The sequence below is a fragment of the Malassezia sympodialis genome, genomic scaffold (assembly GCF_000349305.1).
Source record: "Malassezia sympodialis ATCC 42132 genomic scaffold, msy_sf_11, whole genome shotgun sequence".
Lineage (NCBI taxonomy): Eukaryota > Fungi > Basidiomycota > Malasseziomycetes > Malasseziales > Malasseziaceae > Malassezia > Malassezia sympodialis.
Genome location: NW_017387809.1, coordinates 328,689 through 347,094, shown reverse-complemented (window position 1 = coordinate 347,094; position 18,406 = coordinate 328,689). Strand labels below are relative to the sequence as shown.

The 18,406-nt window shown below is 61.2% G+C and overlaps 8 protein-coding genes across 8 annotated transcripts; 5 read left to right on the top strand and 3 right to left on the bottom strand.

Annotated features, from left to right (window-relative positions):
• Nucleotides 1-230: 230 nt before the first annotated feature.
• MSY001_2478 (uncharacterized protein) lies at nucleotides 231-1,780 on the top strand (the record flags this gene model as incomplete). The annotated part of the gene is made up of 2 exons (XM_018884335.1): nucleotides 231-358; nucleotides 385-1,780. 2 exons carry the CDS (start codon nucleotides 231-233, stop codon nucleotides 1,778-1,780), a joined length of 1,524 nt encoding a protein of 507 aa, XP_018741004.1.
• Nucleotides 1,781-5,995, bottom strand: MSY001_2477 (uncharacterized protein; the record flags this gene model as incomplete). The annotated part of the gene is made up of 2 exons (XM_018884334.1): nucleotides 1,781-5,946; nucleotides 5,989-5,995. 2 exons carry the CDS (start codon nucleotides 5,993-5,995, stop codon nucleotides 1,781-1,783), a joined length of 4,173 nt encoding a protein of 1,390 aa, XP_018741003.1.
• A 308-nt stretch (nucleotides 5,996-6,303) lies between these two features.
• MSY001_2476 (uncharacterized protein) lies at nucleotides 6,304-7,023 on the top strand (the record flags this gene model as incomplete). The annotated part of the gene is made up of 2 exons (XM_018884333.1): nucleotides 6,304-6,333; nucleotides 6,430-7,023. 2 exons carry the CDS (start codon nucleotides 6,304-6,306, stop codon nucleotides 7,021-7,023), a joined length of 624 nt encoding a protein of 207 aa, XP_018741002.1.
• MSY001_2475 (uncharacterized protein) lies at nucleotides 6,968-10,906 on the bottom strand (the record flags this gene model as incomplete). Its single annotated transcript, XM_018884330.1, has 1 exon — nucleotides 6,968-10,906. The coding sequence occupies one exon, from the start codon at nucleotides 10,904-10,906 to the stop codon at nucleotides 6,968-6,970; it is 3,939 nt and encodes a 1,312-aa protein (XP_018741001.1).
• A 179-nt stretch (nucleotides 10,907-11,085) lies between these two features.
• Nucleotides 11,086-14,391, top strand: MSY001_2474 (uncharacterized protein; the record flags this gene model as incomplete). The annotated part of the gene is made up of 2 exons (XM_018884329.1): nucleotides 11,086-11,095; nucleotides 11,117-14,391. 2 exons carry the CDS (start codon nucleotides 11,086-11,088, stop codon nucleotides 14,389-14,391), a joined length of 3,285 nt encoding a protein of 1,094 aa, XP_018741000.1.
• Nucleotides 14,392-14,600: 209 nt separating this feature from the next.
• Nucleotides 14,601-15,830, top strand: MSY001_2473 (uncharacterized protein; the record flags this gene model as incomplete). The annotated part of the gene is made up of 2 exons (XM_018884328.1): nucleotides 14,601-15,442; nucleotides 15,479-15,830. 2 exons carry the CDS (start codon nucleotides 14,601-14,603, stop codon nucleotides 15,828-15,830), a joined length of 1,194 nt encoding a protein of 397 aa, XP_018740999.1.
• Nucleotides 15,831-15,921: 91 nt separating this feature from the next.
• MSY001_2472 (uncharacterized protein) lies at nucleotides 15,922-16,289 on the top strand (the record flags this gene model as incomplete). Its single annotated transcript, XM_018884327.1, has 2 exons — nucleotides 15,922-16,177; nucleotides 16,201-16,289. 2 exons carry the CDS (start codon nucleotides 15,922-15,924, stop codon nucleotides 16,287-16,289), a joined length of 345 nt encoding a protein of 114 aa, XP_018740998.1.
• A 7-nt stretch (nucleotides 16,290-16,296) lies between these two features.
• On the bottom strand, nucleotides 16,297-18,363 carry MSY001_2471 (putative acid sphingomylinase; the record flags this gene model as incomplete). Its single annotated transcript, XM_018884326.1, has 1 exon — nucleotides 16,297-18,363. The coding sequence occupies one exon, from the start codon at nucleotides 18,361-18,363 to the stop codon at nucleotides 16,297-16,299; it is 2,067 nt and encodes a 688-aa protein (XP_018740997.1).
• Nucleotides 18,364-18,406: the final 43 nt, after the last annotated feature.

Here is an 18,406-nt window from a genome sequence, read left to right as displayed (position 1 = left end):
CCACAGCGACAGCCATGGGCAAGCGCGGTGGACGCCGAGGGCCAACGGGGGCGCCTGTCGGGCGCCCGGTCGACGCGCACCGAGTGCGAGACCTGCCCTTCCGTCGCGGTGGACGTGGACGTGTGGCATGTGCAAAACAGTCGAATGCCGACTTGCTCCAGCTGGACAGGGTCGACGACGTCGGTCACGAGGACTCGGCCGCCGCCCAGGCGGCCGCTCGTGAGGCGCGCATGCGGCTTTCGAAACTGACAGAGAAGGACAACAGTTCAAAGATGTTTATGAAAGAGCTACGCAAGGTGCTAGAGCATGCAGATGTACTTCTGGAGGTCCTAGATGTGCGTGACCCACTTGGGTGCCGGTACGTATATCGCCACTGATGACCAGGGCGTATACCATAGAGCAGGAGGCGCTGCGCCTCGGTAAAAAGGTGGTGCTAATTTTGAACAAGATTGACCTTGTCTCGGCATCGAATACACGGGCCTGGCTCGAGTATCTTCGGAAAGAGTTTCCCACCCTGCCGTTTAAGGCGTCGACGCAGCAGCAGCGCCACCATCTCGGACAGAACCATGGGGCGATGTGGAAGACAGAGAAGGGGGACGAGCAGGTCGTAGGCGGCGCGGAGGCCGTCGGCACGCGCGCCATCCTTCAGCTGATCAAAAACTACTCGCGCAATCTGAACCTCAAATCGAGCATCACGGTCGGGACGATCGGTGCGCCCAATGTCGGGAAGAGCAGTCTGATCAACTCGCTGAAACGCTCGCGTGTGTGTGGTGTTGCGTCGACGCCCGGCCATACCAAAGTGGTACAGGGCATCATGCTCGATAGGCATGTCCGCCTCCTCGACAGCCCGGGTATTGTGTTTTCGGACGCGAATGCGCCACCTGGTGCCACATCCGAGGAGATTGCAGCTGCAGCACAGGCGGCGATGCTGCGCAACGTGCTCAAAGTTGAGCTTGTCGAGGATCCGCAAGAGCCCGTGCAAGCCATTCTTGACCGCATGGACCCCAAGTACCTGGCGGAAGTGTATGATATACCCGAGTTGCCCTCGCGCGACGTGCAAGACTTTTTACTGCGTCTTGCGTACCAAAAAGGGCGAATTGCCCGCGGCGCTCTGCCAGACCTCGACGGTACGGCACGCTCCGTCCTGCACGACTGGAATACTGGTAAAATCAAGTACCAGACCGAGCCGCCAGCCAAACACCCCAGCCTCGTAAAGCCGACTAAGCCCGTGGAAGCAGCGCCTGCTGGCGATGGATCCGCAGCCATTCTCTCAAGCTTTAGCGAGGAATTTGACCTGGCCGGCCTGCTGGGCGAGGCGGATGCTGAGGTTCTCGGGGGTGATGGGCGCTATTCGCCGCCGCAGCCTGATCCAGTGCCTGTGCCAGGCACTCTTGACATCGGCGCAGATGTGGATGACGTCACTGACTCGACACTGGGCAAGCGCGAACGCGACGATAGCGACTCGGACGAGGATATGACATCGTACCGCACGCGCCGACCGTCCGCCTGGGGTGTCCTGGATGTGGAAGGCGACGATGAAGACGAGGATGATCTTCCCGAGGCGCCGCCCCCGCCGAAGAAGGCGGCTCCCAAGCCCATGTTCAATGAGGCAGAGAGCGAGGGGATGGCGCCCTCGCGCGGAAAGGAGCGGCGCAAAGCGCGGAAAGAGAAGAAGCGTCGACAGGGTCTGGCGCAGACTATGGACACGCTTATGGACTTGGATGCGGGTATGGCCGCCGTCGAGCCAGCGCCCGCATCCGACGAGGAGGAAGAGCTGTAGCTACTGTGCGCGGGGCTTTTTGGCAGCATCCGTTTCATCGGTAGGCGTTGCTTTCCGCTTGGTTGCGGCCTCTTCCTTCGTGGCCTGGCCAGTCAGCTTGGCATAGATGCCACGCAGCTTCTCTGGTTCAACCTTTTTCGGCCAAAAGAACGACGAAAAGGCCCACAAGTGCTCGTACCACTTGTCCTGCCGTGCTTTGGGCAGGTGCGCGAACTTGGTGGCGATCACGTGGTCGATGTGGGTGCCAATGGCCGAGAGACACTCCTTCAGCGTGGCGATCTTGCGGTCGCGCTCTAGGTGCTCTGTGTCGTCCTTGAGCGTCTTCAGCTGGCGCTTGCAGGGACGCATGATCTCCTTGCACTCGAGCTCGTCCATACTGGCATACCCGTCGTCGTCCGATTCGTCTGACGAGTACTGCGCGGCGCTGCGCTTGCTCTTCTCAGAGCGGTTCACAGACGAGCGTGACTTCTTCCGTGGCTTGTCCTTTTCGTCGCTGCTTGCAGTGACCGTCTCACGTAGTGTCTTGAGAAGGTAGTCAGCGCGGCGCACGAGATGGATGGCGTTGGGAATCGGACGCGACTTGCCAGCGCCCGTCTTCGGCTTGGTCTCGTCCTTCGACGCATCGCCCTCCTCGTCCTTCGCTTCGTTCGTCCGCTTGCCCTCTTCCAGGAAAAAGCGGCCCTGCAGGCCCAGCGACGAGTCCGCCTCAATCTGCTCCCACGAACCAAAGCCGTAGCGCCAGATGCCCACGAGCAGACGTGAGTCCTCCAAGTGGCCCCATTCACAGTGCCAGTTGAGCGTGGCCTTGAGATTCTCCGCCGGAAAGCGCCACTGTAGTGGGTCGTCCAAGGCCTCCAGTGTCTCCGCCAGCAGGTGGAGCTCGTGATGCCGAATCAGGAGCGTCTCTGCATTGATGTTGGATATGCCGCGGTAGTTGATCAGTACCGCGCGCTGACGCAGCGCCGATGTAATTTCCTCGCCGCGCTCCTGTTTCCCGCGGAGAAACGCTTGGTGCTCAGCGAGTTTTTCCTCCGCCAGGGCGACCAACTCATTCGACGCCTGCATCAGCACCGCCCGATTCTTGTCCTGGAGCTTGCCTTCGTTGACTATCACGTCATAGCGGTAGCGTAGATCGCCCCACCGCTGGATTCCACGCAGCAGCACACGTAGATCGCGCTCCTTGAGCTCTAGTGAGCGCTGACCCGACGTTTTACGCACGACCTTGCCCTTGGACTTCGGCTCTGTGATGCCCTCTTCGGCGGCCACATTGGCCGTCGCTTCGCTAGACGCCACAGCCGCGCGACGCCGTGAGGAGCTCGCGGCCATCGCACTTTCGACAGCACGCTCGCGCTCCTCCTCTTCCGCCTTGAGACGGTCCTCGGCAGGAATAATGTCGTCCCAGCTCACATCGTCTGCCTTGAAGTCCTGGACTTGGGCAAACTGCTGCAGGAAAGCTTGGCCACCCGACGAGGCCGTGTTACTGTCGGCCTCCGTGTCGCGGGCCTCGGCATGCTGCAGGATCTCGTCCAGGTCCATTTCATCCAGTTTCTTTTGCTGCCCATCCTCGTCTCCCTTGAACATGCTCTGTGCACCAAACTTTAGGATGGCGCCAAGCTCCTCACGGCTGAAGTTCTGGTTCGATTTGTTCAGCGACTTGGGCGCAAAGTTGGTGCCAGACGTATCCATGTGGTGGATGATAGCATACTCCAGCACCATCTTTTGCTTCGCACGCTCCAGCACATCCTCCTCCACTGTGCCCTTGGTCAAGAACCGGAAGACGCTCACGTGGAATTTCGAGTTCAGGCGATGAGCGCGCGACATGGCCTGCAAATCGTTCTGGGGGTTCCAGTCGCTGTCGAAGATGATCACGGTGTCTGCCGTCTCGAGGTTGATACCCAGACCGCCCGCGCGTGTCGAGAGCAGGAAGCAAAAGTCAGGGGAGTTGGGCGCATTAAAGTGGTCGATCGCTCGCTTTCGCGTGTCGGACGAGACGGTGCCATCGAGGCGCTGGTGCACATAGCCACGAAGAGACAAGTAGTCCGACAGGATATCAAGCATGCGCACCATTTGGCTAAAGATCAACACCCGGTGCCCATCCGCCTTGAGACGCGCAAGGAGCTTCTCCAGCAGGACCATTTTTCCGCTGTGCATGATCAGACCCTTGAGCGTCTCCTCGCGGTTCTGGCTAGGAGGCTCTGCCCCGTCAAAGAGGTACGGGTGATTCGACGCCTTCTTCAGCTCAATCGCAATGTTGAGCAGGGAAAACTGCGTCGTATTATTACCGCTCAGCAAGGAGTAGTTTCGCGTCAGAATCGCTTTGTACATGCGTTGCTGCATCGCGCTCATTTCCACGCGCAGAATCTGCTCGGACTTGGTCGGCAGCTCCTTAACCACATCGCGCTTGAGTCGGCGAAGCATGACATTCTCTAGGCGCTCGTGCAGCTCCTGGATCTTCGACTGGTCCACGTTGGCAATGTCAAAGTCAGCCTCAAGGTCAAATTGGTCTGGGCGCAAAAAGTGCAGTAGGGCACTCAGCTCACGCACATTGTTCTGCAGCGGTGTACCGGTGATCAGCAGTTTGCCCGCACAGTGGAACGAGCTCAGCGCCTCGTACAGCTGCGACTCGGCATTTTTTAGGCGGTGGGCCTCGTCAACCGCGAGGAACTGCCACTTAATCGGCTGCAGTTCGGCGCGGTCCTTCAAGATGAACTCGTACGTCGTCAGCAGCACGTTCATGCGCGTCTTGCGCGGTGGTCCAAATTCGTACTCGCGGATCACTTCGCGGCTGTGCGAGTTGCCAGTGTACGACACCACATTCATGTCTGGGGCCCAATGTTCGAACTGCTGCTGCCACGATGGCAGTGTGGACAAGGGCACAACGACCAAGAAGGGGCCGTATTGGTAGCACGAGTGGAATAGGTATGATAGGAACGACACGGTCTGCACCGTCTTGCCGAGACCCATCTCATCGGCAAGAATGCCGTTGTCGCCGTGGCTCCACAGGTACGCAAGCCAGTTGAGGCCGGTCATCTGGAAGTCCTTGAGCGTGCCATGCGCTCCAATATACTTGGGCTGCTCGGTCATGCGCACATACGGTGGGCGTCCGCGGCTGAATACCTCACTCCGTGCGGGGACTGTAGCTGATGTGGCGCGCGCCAGGAACGCATCGATCTGCGTGCGGCCGATCGGCGCGACATCGTTTTCCGACTCCCACGATGCATTATCGTAGCCCAGGTCCTTCCATTTGCACAGATACGCGGCGTGCGTGTACGGCACCTCCTTCGTGGGCGGCTCGTCGCGTTGCGCAATGACACGCTCCACCGTGCGATAATTCTCAAGCAGCTCGCGCTGCCGCTCGCGCTGGATCTGCAGAGTCTCAAGATCCTCGCGGGTCGCCTCAGGATCCATGGCAATGTCGTGCATTGGCTGCCACACCGACTTAATATAGTTGGTGACCCGCTTAAAGCCGGGGAACCGCTTCAGAAAGTCGTACAGTTCGTGTGTGTCGTGCAAATGGGAGTAGCCCTTCCATTTGATCACAAACCGCATATTTTCTGTGGGTATATCTTCAGGATCATCCGAACGCGCCTCGTCGCGCTCATGGCCAAACACGCCCTCAATCTGGTCGACCGCGACTTCTTCGACGTCCTGGGCCTGCTCGTCCACGTGGTCCTCGAAGGGGTCGTCCTCATCCATGTCGTGGTAGTCGTCGGCATAGTTGGCGACGCGTCCGCCGGTGCGGCTCGACATGCGCACGGCCATACCCCATTCGGACTCGGGCTTCTTCGCGGTCTTGCGACGCGGCCCGCCAAAGTCTTCATCGGCGTCATCGTCGCTGGTTGGCGCGTCGTCACTGACGGCAGCATCGCCGTCGCCGTCATCGCTTGGCACGGGCTCGTCATCGCTCGCCTCGTCCGTCACGTACTGCGTAAGTTTCATACACGTACAGATTTGCGCGTCGGAGCACGTCCCTGTGTGTGAGTAGACACCACGCACCGATCGCCGAAGTCCGTAGAGGTCAGGATTGGCCTCCGCATCCATGATTTCAGGCCGGAAAGCGCGGCTCACGCGCGGCCCCGACTCGGTAAGAGCATGTGACCGCTCGTCCCCCCGGGGCTCAGGCACCGGCGCCAAGGATGCAGCAGCCCCATCGAGGCCAGAGCCCTCTGCATTTGTGATAGCTGTATGTCAGCATCACTAGAACGTACCAGACATGCTGCACTTGGCCCCGCAATCACCGCTACCACGTCCGGACTGGAAGGAGAAAGCGTTCGTGGAATTCCACCAGCCTCCCCTGAAACCACGTGCCTCGTGTCGAGATCGCCATCGGCTTGCGCTGGTCGCCACCAGCCAACCAGTCACGCGCACGATACTCCACACGCCTGCTACCTGGCCGTCGGCTCACGCCCGACGAGCCCGTCGCGCCTCGCCACGATCGCTGCATGGAACGTAGGGGTGTGTGATGCAAAGCTACGATCTTCGCCTCACCACGCCAGGCGCCTACCTATTGGGACCACCATAGCATGCAGTCTTGGCACCATGATCACGACCTTGTAGGCTTACGTGATCGAGCCTCCACGGCCCGGACGTGCACTGACGGGTCTGAACGACCGTTGCCCAGCATGGTGCGTGGCACCCACTGACCGCAGTCGAATACGCTCCGTCCCTATCTGGAGTGCGTGCGCTCCAGTCTTACGGCGGCGCTCACGCTTGAAAACTTTGGTTCGCAGGTTGTCGAGCGGCACAACATCCCCGAGGTCGAGGCACAGGCCACCGCCGAAGCCGTGCTAGTGCCGCTCACCGTGAGCCGCAACGAGCACGAACATGTGTTGATTGAGCCATCCGTCAACAGTGTGCGCCTGAGCATCAAAATCAAGCAGGCGGATGAGATCGAGCAGATCTTGTGCCACAAGTTTACCCGCTTCCTGATGCAGCGCGCAGACAATTTCGTCATCCTGCGGCGCAAGCCCATGCCGGGCTATGATATCTCGTTCTTGATCTCAAATGCACACACAGAGACGCTGCTTAAACACAAACTCGTGGACTTTATCATTCAATTCATGGAGGAGGTCGACAAGGAGATTAGCGAAATGAAGCTGAGCCTCAATGCGCGGGCGCGCATTGTGGCCGAGTCCTATCTCAGTGTGGTACGTCCGGCGACTAACTGGCTAGTTTTAAAACTGGGTATCAATGACGGGCACGCTTCGGAGCCGGTGATATGGACGAGCGCCGTCGCTTCGTAAGCGGTAGCACCGCAGGGTATCGAGACAGAGCATCGTCGCCGTCGCCGTAGGACTGCTCAGAGGGGAGCCATGGCGGGGCACCATGTTGTATAGATGGCATAGTTTCACGAGTTTTTTGTGCGTGCAAGTCGGAGAGCAGGCCCGTGCGGTCTAGCAGAGGACACGCCCAGGGATCGCGGTTCGGCTCGACAGGAGGATACATCGCCTCTAGCTGCGTCCAGGGCGATGGCGACGTACGCGCACTGTCATACCGGGTCAGTGACCCCACGGAAGCAGATGTGCACCTCAGGCTCGAAGAGAGTCGCTGGTACAGCCATGCATCCAGGGTAGCGGGCGGGAGCACCGACTGCACACGCACGGCCACGGCTGCCTCCCATGGACCTGCAGACTGAATCAACAGATCTAGTACGTTCACCCATGGAGCTGCGGTTGTCGTGCACCTTAGCACGCTTAATATGGCGGAGAGCCATTCGTCCCGGGACACGCGGGAGGCCACAGCGGGCAGGGCAGTCACAGCGCGAGTGGCTGCCTTAGTATCGCATGGGATCAGATTTCCTGTCCATGCCTGAACGAAACGCGCTAGGGTCACAATGGTAGGTCCCGGACGATCGCTCGCAGCCAGTTCCATCAGTAGCATTGTCGTAAATGGTGCGACGATGGCAGGGGGCAAGTCCCAACGCAGCAGGATATCCATCGGGGCACGCCATATCACAGGGGATGGCAGTGGCTCGGTGGATACGTCCCATCTCATACGTATATCCAAGGCGGCCAGCGCGCCCTCAAAAGCATCATCTAAACGCAAGGACCACGCATCTGTACGCTCGTTAGAAGACCCGTCCAGCACAGCCTGGATTGCGCGAAGGGCCTCGGGACGGCGCTGGGCATCCACTGCCTGGAAGCCATGCCACACGGCATCTGGATAACTGAGCCATAGAGTGCGTAGCTGAGGCCTGCATTTCTGCAATAGCTGCGTGCAGTCCGCGCTGGACGGCGCCTGGCAAATGTCCAGCGCATGCAGCAAAGGCACAAAGCCGTCCGTCAGACCCAAGTTCATTCGTACGAGTGTCACGTCGTACCAGCAAGCGTGCCCCATAACGTCCAGAGAGCAGGGGCTTCCTGGTACCGTGTAGGTGAATACCAAGGCATGCAAAAGTATGATGCAAGTGCTCCAGCCCGCATGCGAAGGGTGCGCCGTGCGTAAAAAGGGGCATAGCACCTCCTGCACGAGACGGTCGCCGTCCAGGTAGCCAAAGCGAATCAGCGACAGAAGCAAGGTTGTCCATGCAGGCTCAGTCGCTTGTCGCTCCCATGCCGAGCGAATCCACGTGTGTGCCACAAGGTCCAGACAAACGCCCGCTGTGCCGGCCAGAGAAGCCAAACACGTCAACATAGCATCGGAGGCGAAGTGTCCGTCTGCCAGGAAATTAAGGGCTTGTGTGCACAGCAACGATGCAGCTTCGTCCAGCGGCACAGCTGCGATCAGAGCCGTACACGCATCGTCCCATGCTGCACTTGGCGTGAGCAATACATGGACCGCCTCCGTGGCCAGAGCAACCGGGGAGAGTGCGCTGGGCAGCGGTGCTTGAGGTAGTGGCGCATACCTTATCACTGACTCATCTAGATCCGACAAGGCAGCGAGTGCATGACGCGCTAGGGCAAGAGTCATACCGCGCCCCGTCGCTGGCACAACCCGAGTTATACCCGGAAGTAGGGGCGCATCGGCCAATGCGTAAGGAGAAATGAGATCAGCCAGCGATGATGTCTTGTCAAGTGCGTCCCAAACGCGCGCGTGCGCAGCGATCGTATGGCAGATGGACACGACGCACATGAGATTGTGGCCATCGAGCAGCGCACACATAAGCTTCGCGAGGGCTTCCATCGCATGCAAGGACGTTAACAGGGTAGCGGCAAGGGCAAAGCGGTCTGGGTGAATCCCTGAAACGTCATTGAGCAAGGTGGGAAGCAGGAACTTGTCGACAATGCGGGCTTGAATATAGGGCGACGCGCTCCATAGGTGCGGGAGACGCTGATGGAGCTGGAAGCCATTCAGGAGGTCCGTTGCTCCATGGGGCTGGGCCCCGAGAGCGCTCGAGAGGTTTGGCGAGCTCGGTACGCTCAGTGGTGCGGAAGACAGCATAGGTGAGCTAACGCAGGAGGGCAGAGCACTTGGTACTACTTCGTCCCACTCAAAGAGACGGCGCAGCTCGCGGATGGCACGGCGTTCTGTGGCCTCTTCGTACGACTCAGAGGTCCGTGCACCATAAATAGTGAAGCGCCGTTGCTGCTGCAGTGAGATGGACGCACGTGGTATGGGTATTTTGCGGAGTAGGCGGATTGGCACGGTGGCACTGTGTCGCGATGTCCTCAGTTCGCTGATCGCCCGCACATCGCCACGTGCCATGAGCCGTTGCAGGAGGGCCGCATAGCTGAACAGCTCTTTCTGGGCGAGCACGCCGAGTAGGCGCGCCGCCATCGTCACATGGAGGTGATGCTTTGGCCCATTGGCGTCGAGTGAGTCGATCCACTGGAGTGTCGCGTCGCCCAGAGAGAATGGGGTCCATGGACAGGGCAAGTGACGGCCATCGGGCAGGACAAGTCGCTGCGCCTGGCACTCGTCGAGCAATTGCACAAGGGCTGCAGCCACAAAGATCCGGTGATGCCCCATTCGCGCCTCTGTACAGGCCCAGTGATACAGCAAAAAGAGGCGATGCTGCGCCACGGCGGCCGAGGCGTGCCGCGCAAGAAAATAGTCGGCAAATAGAGTGGTCGTACTAGTCCCGCGATCGAGCAGCGAGATGGCCACGGCATCCACGATATCGACACCAGGACTGAGTAGGGGCGCGAGTGAGCCATGTAGGAGTTGCGCCTGTGTCTGCAGGCGCTCGGGCACGCCTCGGGCCGCGAGCATCGAAAGCGGCAAGGCTGTGCAAAGCAAGGGAGCTTCCTTTACACATGCAGCAAAATGGATATCAGCCTGCTGCCCTAGCCATGATGGCTCGGCAGCCAGGTCTCCAAGCGCAGAGAGTAGTGCTGTGCCCAGGGCGGCATGACCCAAGATTGCAGGTGTGTGTAGGACCGCCCATTGCAGGAGGCATGCGCGCACCCCGTCGTGCGCTTTTCCAAGCTGCGTGATGATCCAGCGATACAGCATATATGGCTCGATGAGTGACTCCTGTACCATGCGGTCGACCAGCGCCGTACCATAAGTCCATTGGGAGGCCCAGGCCGTCGGCTCGCGCAGCGAAGCGACGAGCTGGGTCATCCAGTGCAGTACACGCACTGTCCAGTCGCATGTGTACTTGTGCACGTCCTTGTGTGTTGCATCGAGCTCCAGTGCGCCAATGATTCGAATTAGCCACAGAGCACGAGATAGCGGCACTGAACGCGCTGTTGATGAGCCGTGAAGCGAGCCGTGCAAGAGCATATCGAGGAGGCGCGCACCGCGGAATCCATGGGGTATGCGCTCTGCCAGCCGATAAAGCGGTACAGTAGGATCTGCAAGCTGGTGCACGTACTCGCTTAGTTTCGCGTCGTTGAGTGTGACACGAGAAGGGAGGGGCGAAGGAGCGCCGGCGAGCTGCGCGCCACTGCGCCTTTTATCGCGGACACGTTCGAACAAGTCTCCTAGCAGCTGCAGTGCGGCTGGTCCCCCGATGCGGTCGAGCATGTGGGTCTGCATGGACGCCGTTTCGCTGGGCACAAGCGGAGGAAGCGTCGCGCCATGACGCAGCGTATGTTCAGACGGTGGCGTCATTCCGTGCAGTTTTCGTATACCAGGGGTCCCCAGAGATGCATCAGAGTGGTGAAGTGCGGGACGCCACGGCGGCGGCTCGAGCTGGTACGGCACTGGCGCTCGTGCGGCGCCGCCGCCGCCATCGGACATGTGGAGCTGGCGCCATGCACGAGCGAGCGACGCGGCGCCATACGGTCACGTGAACGAAGACGGCCTGTGCCGCAAGCTCTTTGTCTTCGAGCGCTACGCACCCGACGCGACGGTTCAGTGTGCGTTCCTGGCAAGTCTTGAATTCCCTGCGCAGGGCTTTTTGTACGAGACCTGCAGTGATGTCCGCGAGTAAATCGGCAGCACCTACAGCAGGCCCGATCAAGCTTGAAAATACGGCGAAGCGTGACTTTCTGCGCTCGCTTGAGTCGCAGTACCAGCAGGAGTGGCAGCAGGCGCAGCTGTTCAATGTGGACAGTCCCGTCAACGATGAAGAGCTGCGCGACATGTCTCCAGAGGAGGTGCGGGCCAAGTATCCCAAGTTCTTCGCGACGATCCCGTATGCGTACATGAACGGCAGCCTTCACCTGGGTCATGCGTTCACTCTATCTAAGGTCGAGTTCGCCACGGGCTATGAGCGCATGTGCGGCAAGCGTGCCTTGTTCCCCTGGGCGTTCCACTGCACTGGTATGCCAATTCGTGCGGCGGCGGACAAGCTGATCCGCGAGATTGAGCTCTTCGGCGAAGACTTCAGTGGCTGGGAGGAGCAGCAGGCGCAGGAGGCACAGCCCAAGGAAGAGCAGGGCTCGCAGCGCGTAGACAAGGCGACCAAGGGTAAGCTTGCGGGCAAGTCGACGGGGCTCAAGTACCAGTTCCAGATCATGGAGAACAGCGGTGTGCCGCGCGACGAGATTAAGAAGTTTGCGGACCCAACGCACTGGCTGCGCTACTTCCCGCCGATCGCCAAGCGCGACTGCAACGACTTTGGTCTGCGCATCGACTGGCGTCGCGCCTTCCTGACGACGGATGTGAACCCGTACTACGACTCGTTCGTGCGATGGCAGATCAACAAGCTGCGCAAGATGGACAAGATCAAGTTTGGTGAGCGCTACACTATCTTCTCGCCCAAGGACGACCAGCCGTGTATGGACCACGATCGCTCCGACGGCGAGGGTCTGGGTCCCCAGGAGTACACTGGCCTCAAGATGGAGGTCGTACAGTGGGGCGCCGATGCGGCGCCGCTACTGGACGAGAAACTGCAGGGTAAGAAGGTGTACCTGATTGCTGCGACGCTGAGGCCCGAGACCATGTACGGCCAGACGAACTGCTATGTGGGCCCAAAGATCGAGTACGGTGCGTACAAGATCAACGACACGGACGTGTTTGTGTGCACGGAGCGTGCGGCACGCAACTTTGCGTACCAGGGCATTGTCAGCGAGCGCGGCCGCGTCGAGTGCCTCGCGCAGGTGCCTGGTGCAGCGCTCGTCGGCACGCAGGTGCAAGCGCCGTTGGCTGTTCACGAGACGGTGTATGTGGTGCCGATGGACACGGTGCTCGCGACAAAGGGTACGGGTGTGGTGACGTGTGTGCCAAGCGACTCGCCGGACGACTACGCCATGCTCATGGAGCTGCGCAAGAAGGCCGAGTTCTACAAGGTCGACCCCCAGTGGGTGGCCAAGGAGCCTGTGCCGATCGTGCAGGCGCCCGGCTACAGCAACATGATGGCGGCTGATCTGGTGAAGCAGCTCAAGATCCAGAGCCCTAAGGACAAGAATCTGCTGGCCGAGGCGAAGGAGATTGCGTACAAGCAGGGCTTTTACCACGGTGAAATGCTGCAGGGCGACTTTAAGGGTCAGCCTGTGCAGGAGGCGAAGAACAAGGTGCAAAAGCAGATGATCGCTTCGGGCCTGGCGTTCGCCTATGCGGAGCCAGAAGGCAAGATCACGAGCCGCAGTGGCGACGACTGCATTGTGGCGCTGTGCGACCAGTGGTACCTGGACTACGGTGAGCCAACATGGAAGGCGCAGGCCGAGAAGCTGCTTGCGCAGATGAACACGTTCCAGCCCGAGACGCGCCATTCGTTCGAGGGCGTGCTAAGCTGGCTGCACCAGTGGGCGTGCGCGCGCTCGTACGGTCTCGGCTCGAAGCTGCCGTGGGATCCACAGTTCCTGGTCGAGAGTCTGAGTGACTCGACGATCTACATGTCATACTACACGGTGGCGCACCTGTTGCAGGGCGGCGTCGAGGATGGCAGCCAGGTTGGCTCGCTGGGCATCAAGGCGGAGGAGCTGACGGACGAGGTGTGGGAGTATATTCTCGGCTCGGGTGCGTTCCCTGCGAACACAAGTGTACCGAAGGACAAGGCGGACGTGCTGCGCCGCGAGTTCCTCTACTTTTACCCGATGGACCTGCGCTCGTCGGGCAAGGATCTGATCAACAACCACCTGACGTTCTGCATCTACAACCACGCTGCCTTGTTCCCTGAGGCGCTGTGGCCGCGTGCGATGCGTGCGAACGGCCACCTGATGCTCAACGGTGCCAAGATGTCGAAGAGCACGGGCAACTCGCTCTCGCTACGCCAGGCCGTCGATAAGTTCGGTGCGGATGCGACGCGTGTGAGTCTGGCAGACGCAGGTGATGGTATCGAGGACGCCAACTTTGAAGAGAAGACGGCGAACGCCAACATTCTGCGTATCCACACGCTCATCGATTGGTGTGCGGACGTGATGCAGCAGATCCGCGACGGGAAGCTGCGCACGGGCGCGCTTGACTCGTTCTGGGACAAGACGCTGGCGAATGAAATCAACGTGGCCATTGTTGCGACCAAGGACGCGTACGAGCGTGCGGCGTACAAGGAGGCGTCGAAGATTGGCTTTTACGAGTTCCAGACGGCGCGTGACCTGTACCGCGAGGCGACGGCGGATGTCGGTATGCACGCGGACCTAGTGCGCCGCTGGATCGAGACGCAGGCGCTGCTGATTGCGCCGATTGCGCCGCACTTTGCGGAGCACGTGTGGAAGTCGGTGCTGGGCCACACTACGTCGGTGCACGATGCGCGCTTCCCCGAGCCGACGCAGCCAGAGGACGTGGCGATGACGGCGGCGGCGCAGTACGTGCGCGGCACGATCAAGACGATCCGTGATGCCGAGATTGCCGTGACGCGCCGCAAGGCCAAGGGCCCTGCTGCGCCAGCCAAATACGACGAGCGCAAGCCCAAGGAGGTGTCGATCTTTGTCGCGGATGCGTTCCCCGCATGGCAGGACACGTGTGTGAGTGCGGTGCAGAAGCACTACGACAGCGCAACGGGCCAGGTGGATGACGTCAAGGTGCGCGAGGAGGTTGCTGCGGCAGGTCTGCTGAAGGACAAGAAGGCAATGCCATTCGTCATGGCGTTCAAGAAGCGTATCGCCGAGTTTGGCCCGGAGATGGCCTTCAACCGCCAGCTGCCGTTTGACGAGACAGCGACACTCAAGGCGGCGACAGGCTACCTGAAGAAGACGCTCAACTTCCGCGACGTGCACATCGCGAGCGCCAAGGAGGCGCTGGCGCGCGCGGACGAGCTCCAAGGCCTGCGTGGCTTTGATAAGCAGGTGGTCGAGGGCGCCGAGCCAGGTACGCCGTCGTTCGCGTTCTACAATGTCGAGTAATTACGTAGGCATGCACTTAAGGCCTCCTCGCAGCTGGCGTTCGCGCCGTGCAGGTACCTCCACATTTGCAACGCGCCCTAGGATTGGCGCGGGGCAGTACCCTGCGTGGATTGGGGCGGCGACAATCGCGTCCTCACGCGGCTCTCACACTTGCCAGTCGCATGGGAGCCACGTCGGGAACGGGTCGCAGCATTGCGCTGCTAGCCTTTATGCTCCTGGGCGCCTCGTTTGTGCTGCAGCTGGTCAACTCCCTGTCGGTGCCGATCATCCGCGGCCTGAGTTTCCTGGACTTCGGCCTCGTTTCACAGGGCAATGAAGGCGAGTTTCACTTTGGTATATGGGGCTGGTGCTCGCAGCAGACGGGGCGCGCGACGGCATGCCTCCGCACCGGCCCCGGAGACTACGATGCGTTTCTGAGCAGTTTGCAGAAGACGCTGGCGCCGCGCTCGGTGCCGTACCAGGATCCGTTCCTCGGCCATCTCGCGCAGGCTCTGGTCCTGCAGCCTATCGCAGCGGGCTTCACGGGTCTCGCAGCCGGCGCGGCGCTGCTGGCCGTGTGCGCGAACTCGTTCTTGTGGGTCCTGGCCGCTCTGTGGGCCGCCGCGCTGTCGATCGCGACGCTCGTCGTGGAGCTCATCCTGTTTCTGAATGCCAAGGCCCGCTTCAGCCAAATGTTTGATCAGATCGACGCCTTTGATGAGTTCACGGTGAGTCTCGGCAAGGGCAACTGGATCCAGGTCGCGGCGACAGCCGCCGCCATCATCGGCGCCGTGGTGGCACTCGTTGCCTTTATTACGAACCACACGCACGCGGGCGATGTGCCGCACACACCCGTAACGCCGCTTCCCATGGCGTCGGCGCCAGCGACGTACACGCATCGCGCGCCGACGCCGCTGCCGCCGCCTGCACCGGCCCACGAGACCATGTACATGCCGCCGCAGCCGCCGTACGAATCGGCTATGCAGCCACCGCTAATCAACTCTACCGGCATGGGACGCGCATACGAGACGGACGTGCCGTACGAGAGCACGGCGGCGCCCATGCTGAATCGGTACTCACAGGTATACAATGAACGTGACGCGGGCAGTCGCCCTGGCGAGCGTGTACGGACGCCCCACGAGAAGCGTGCGAGTCGGCACCACAGCGAGGGCCATCGCCACAGCCGCCACAGGAGCGATATGGGCCACACTGACACGCTGCCACACCACGGCTTTGACTATGACTACGACTACGACTACGATGCATACCCCGCACGGCGCATAGACTCTGGCAAGACTTCGCATGTGCGTCACCGCAGCACAGCAGGCCACTACAGCCGCGATCGCAAGCACACATATGCAGACCGTGGCTCGCGAATGTATCCAGACGATGTGTACGAGCGGCGCACGGCCAACGACGAGGCGCGCTGGCGGCGCCTCAGCAACAACCTGAGCTACTGAGCTCTCGGCCATATACCCGTAGACTACACTCGTTTTTTTCCTCCACCTCCTGATGGGGCCGCTGCGACCGTGCGTGGCGCGCGCGCTACCGATGGCGCGTGCCCTGTCGAGCTGCGCGCAAAAGCCGCACCTGACGCTCTTCACGGGCACGCACTGCTCGCTGTGTGACGACATGAAAGAGGTGCTGGACACGGTTCGCTTGACGACACCGTTTACGCTGGCGCTCTACAACATCCGCGACGACAGTGCGCCGAACGTGAAGCACTGGCGGCGCAAGTACCAGTACGACATTCCCGTGCTGCATGTGCGATGGGGCGCAGCGCGCTCCGAGGACGACTACGGTACAGGTATGTGCGATGCACTCACGCAGAACTCGTGCGGCATCGCGCCGAGGCCGGCGCCCTGGCCGAGGCGCTGCTGCGCTCGCGACCGTCCGAGTCGCAACCATCACGTGTCTAGAAACTATTTAGCCGCCCTGCACAGAGCCGTAGCCGGAGGGGCAGCCGCGGCCGAGCGCCGACGATGCACTGCGCATGTAGCACACCTTGGCTTCGTGGCAGGCCTTCGTGTTGCACTGGGGCGTGCGCGGGCTGTTGCGGCCCTGGTACACCTGGTGCAGCTCAATGAGCTCGGGGCGCTGCTCCATCTCGTCGGTGAGCGCGGCCCAGAACGAGGCGTTCAGCGGGGCGTCCTGCGGCCAGACGCCGCCCTGATCGAGCGCCACCGGCGCGGCGTACGTGCCGGCTGCCTGGCTCGCGGAAAAGTTCCCGTACGTCTCGCGCGCCTTGTACAGAAGGTTCCACACGGGCCCGGTCTTGCGCAGCTCGTCGGCGTCCTGCAGCTGGGTGTAGTACTGCAGGTAGTCCATGACCTCGTACGTCTCAGGGTCCACCTCGTACACACGCAGCGACGGGTTGACGTTCGTGAGCGGCGTCACTGACGGGCCGATGAAGGCCATCGCACGTGCATCCTCCGTCTTGCGGCTCACCGACGTCGAGTTACCGTTGCTCGACTCGTACCAGATCTGGAACTCGTCCTCGTGCGTGTGGCCGAAGAAGATGTGTGCGATCGTGTGGCTGTAGCGCGAGACAATCTGGTACAGCAGGTTCGTCGGCGCGTCAACACCGTCTCCACCGTTCCAGCCGGTGAGGACGTGCGCGACCACCCACACACGCTCGTTTGCGTCTTCAGCGGCCTGCAGCTCGTCGGTGAAGAAGCGCAGCAAGCCACTCACGTCGGGGTTCGACAGGTCCACGTACGTCATCGGGTTGCCGCTGTACCAGAAGTCGCTGTTCAGCGCAACCACACGCAGACCCTTGCGGGGCGAGATCGAGTAGGCGCCGTAGTGCTTGCGGATCGTCGCGGCGGTCTTGTCGTCGCCCCAGCCGTTGCTCTTGACGAGCGCGGCCACATTGTCCCAGTCCCAGCTGAGCTGGTCGCCCCGGCTGTCCGGCAGCGAGTGCGGTGCAAACAAGTCAGCCGGCGACGAGTCGTGGTTGCCCAGTGCCACGACCATGGTCGTGTTGCCGAGGTGGCGGTGGAACATGTCGTACAGCGACTGCTCCGAGTACGTCGTCAGGTTCTGCGAAATGTGCCATTCGGCGTCGTGCGTCGTCAGGTCACCCGTGTACAGCGCCAGGTCGAGCGGCTCGTCCTTCTGCAGGTAGGACAGGCCCTCCATGGCCGCCGCAATCAGCGACCACGGCGTGTCGCACTGGTAGTAGCCCCAGTACCCCGCGGGGTGCGAGATGTTGCGCTTAGGCAGCGAGCCCGGTTCGAACGTCGGCTGGTTCCAGAGCGTCGAGTTGAAGCTGTCCGAGCGGCAGCACTGGCCGTTGTCACAGTTGGCCTCGGCATCGACGAGGTAGCGGGGGTCCACATGGAAGTCCGAGCCGTGGAACACGCGCAGCGGCTTGTTGCGCTTCGGGCCGACCTTCTTGCTACGCTGCACGACGTGCGCGGGCGGCTGCGTCTTGCCATTGAACCACTTGTTCAGGAACGACGACGAGAGAGGCTCCAGCTCGGGGTACTCGCATGCGCCGCCCTTGATGTACCGGGCACACAGCCAGCCAGGCGTCGGCGAGCCCTCAGTCAGGTTCGCGTAGCTGAGCAGCTGCGTGTAGGCGCCGCCCCACTGGTTCAGGCCAAAGGTGCCTTCGCACGCCTTCTTGACGGTCGGCGACGACGCGTATTTGTATTTCTCGCACAACTCGACCATCAGGTCCGGCACCACCGACGGGTTCGCCCACGCGAGGCGCTGGCCGAGACGCAGTGCCTCGTGGCAGCGCTTGCACGTACTGGTCGAGTTGTTGTCAAGGATGGCCGTCAGGTTCTTCATCGCCTCCGAGCGGAACGACGGGCGGTGAGCGAGTGGCGCAGCGCTCGGCGACGGCTTCGGAAGCACGCCCTCCCCATCCGGCGCATGCGCCGGCAGTTTCATCGGGTCCACGAGGTCGTCCGGGTAGGCACCGCCGCCCACGCGTGTGATGTGGGGGCGGGGCTCGGCCTCCTGCGACTTGGGCATATAGTCCATCGACGGGAATTCGGACGTCGGGAATGCCTTGGGCGCCGTGTAC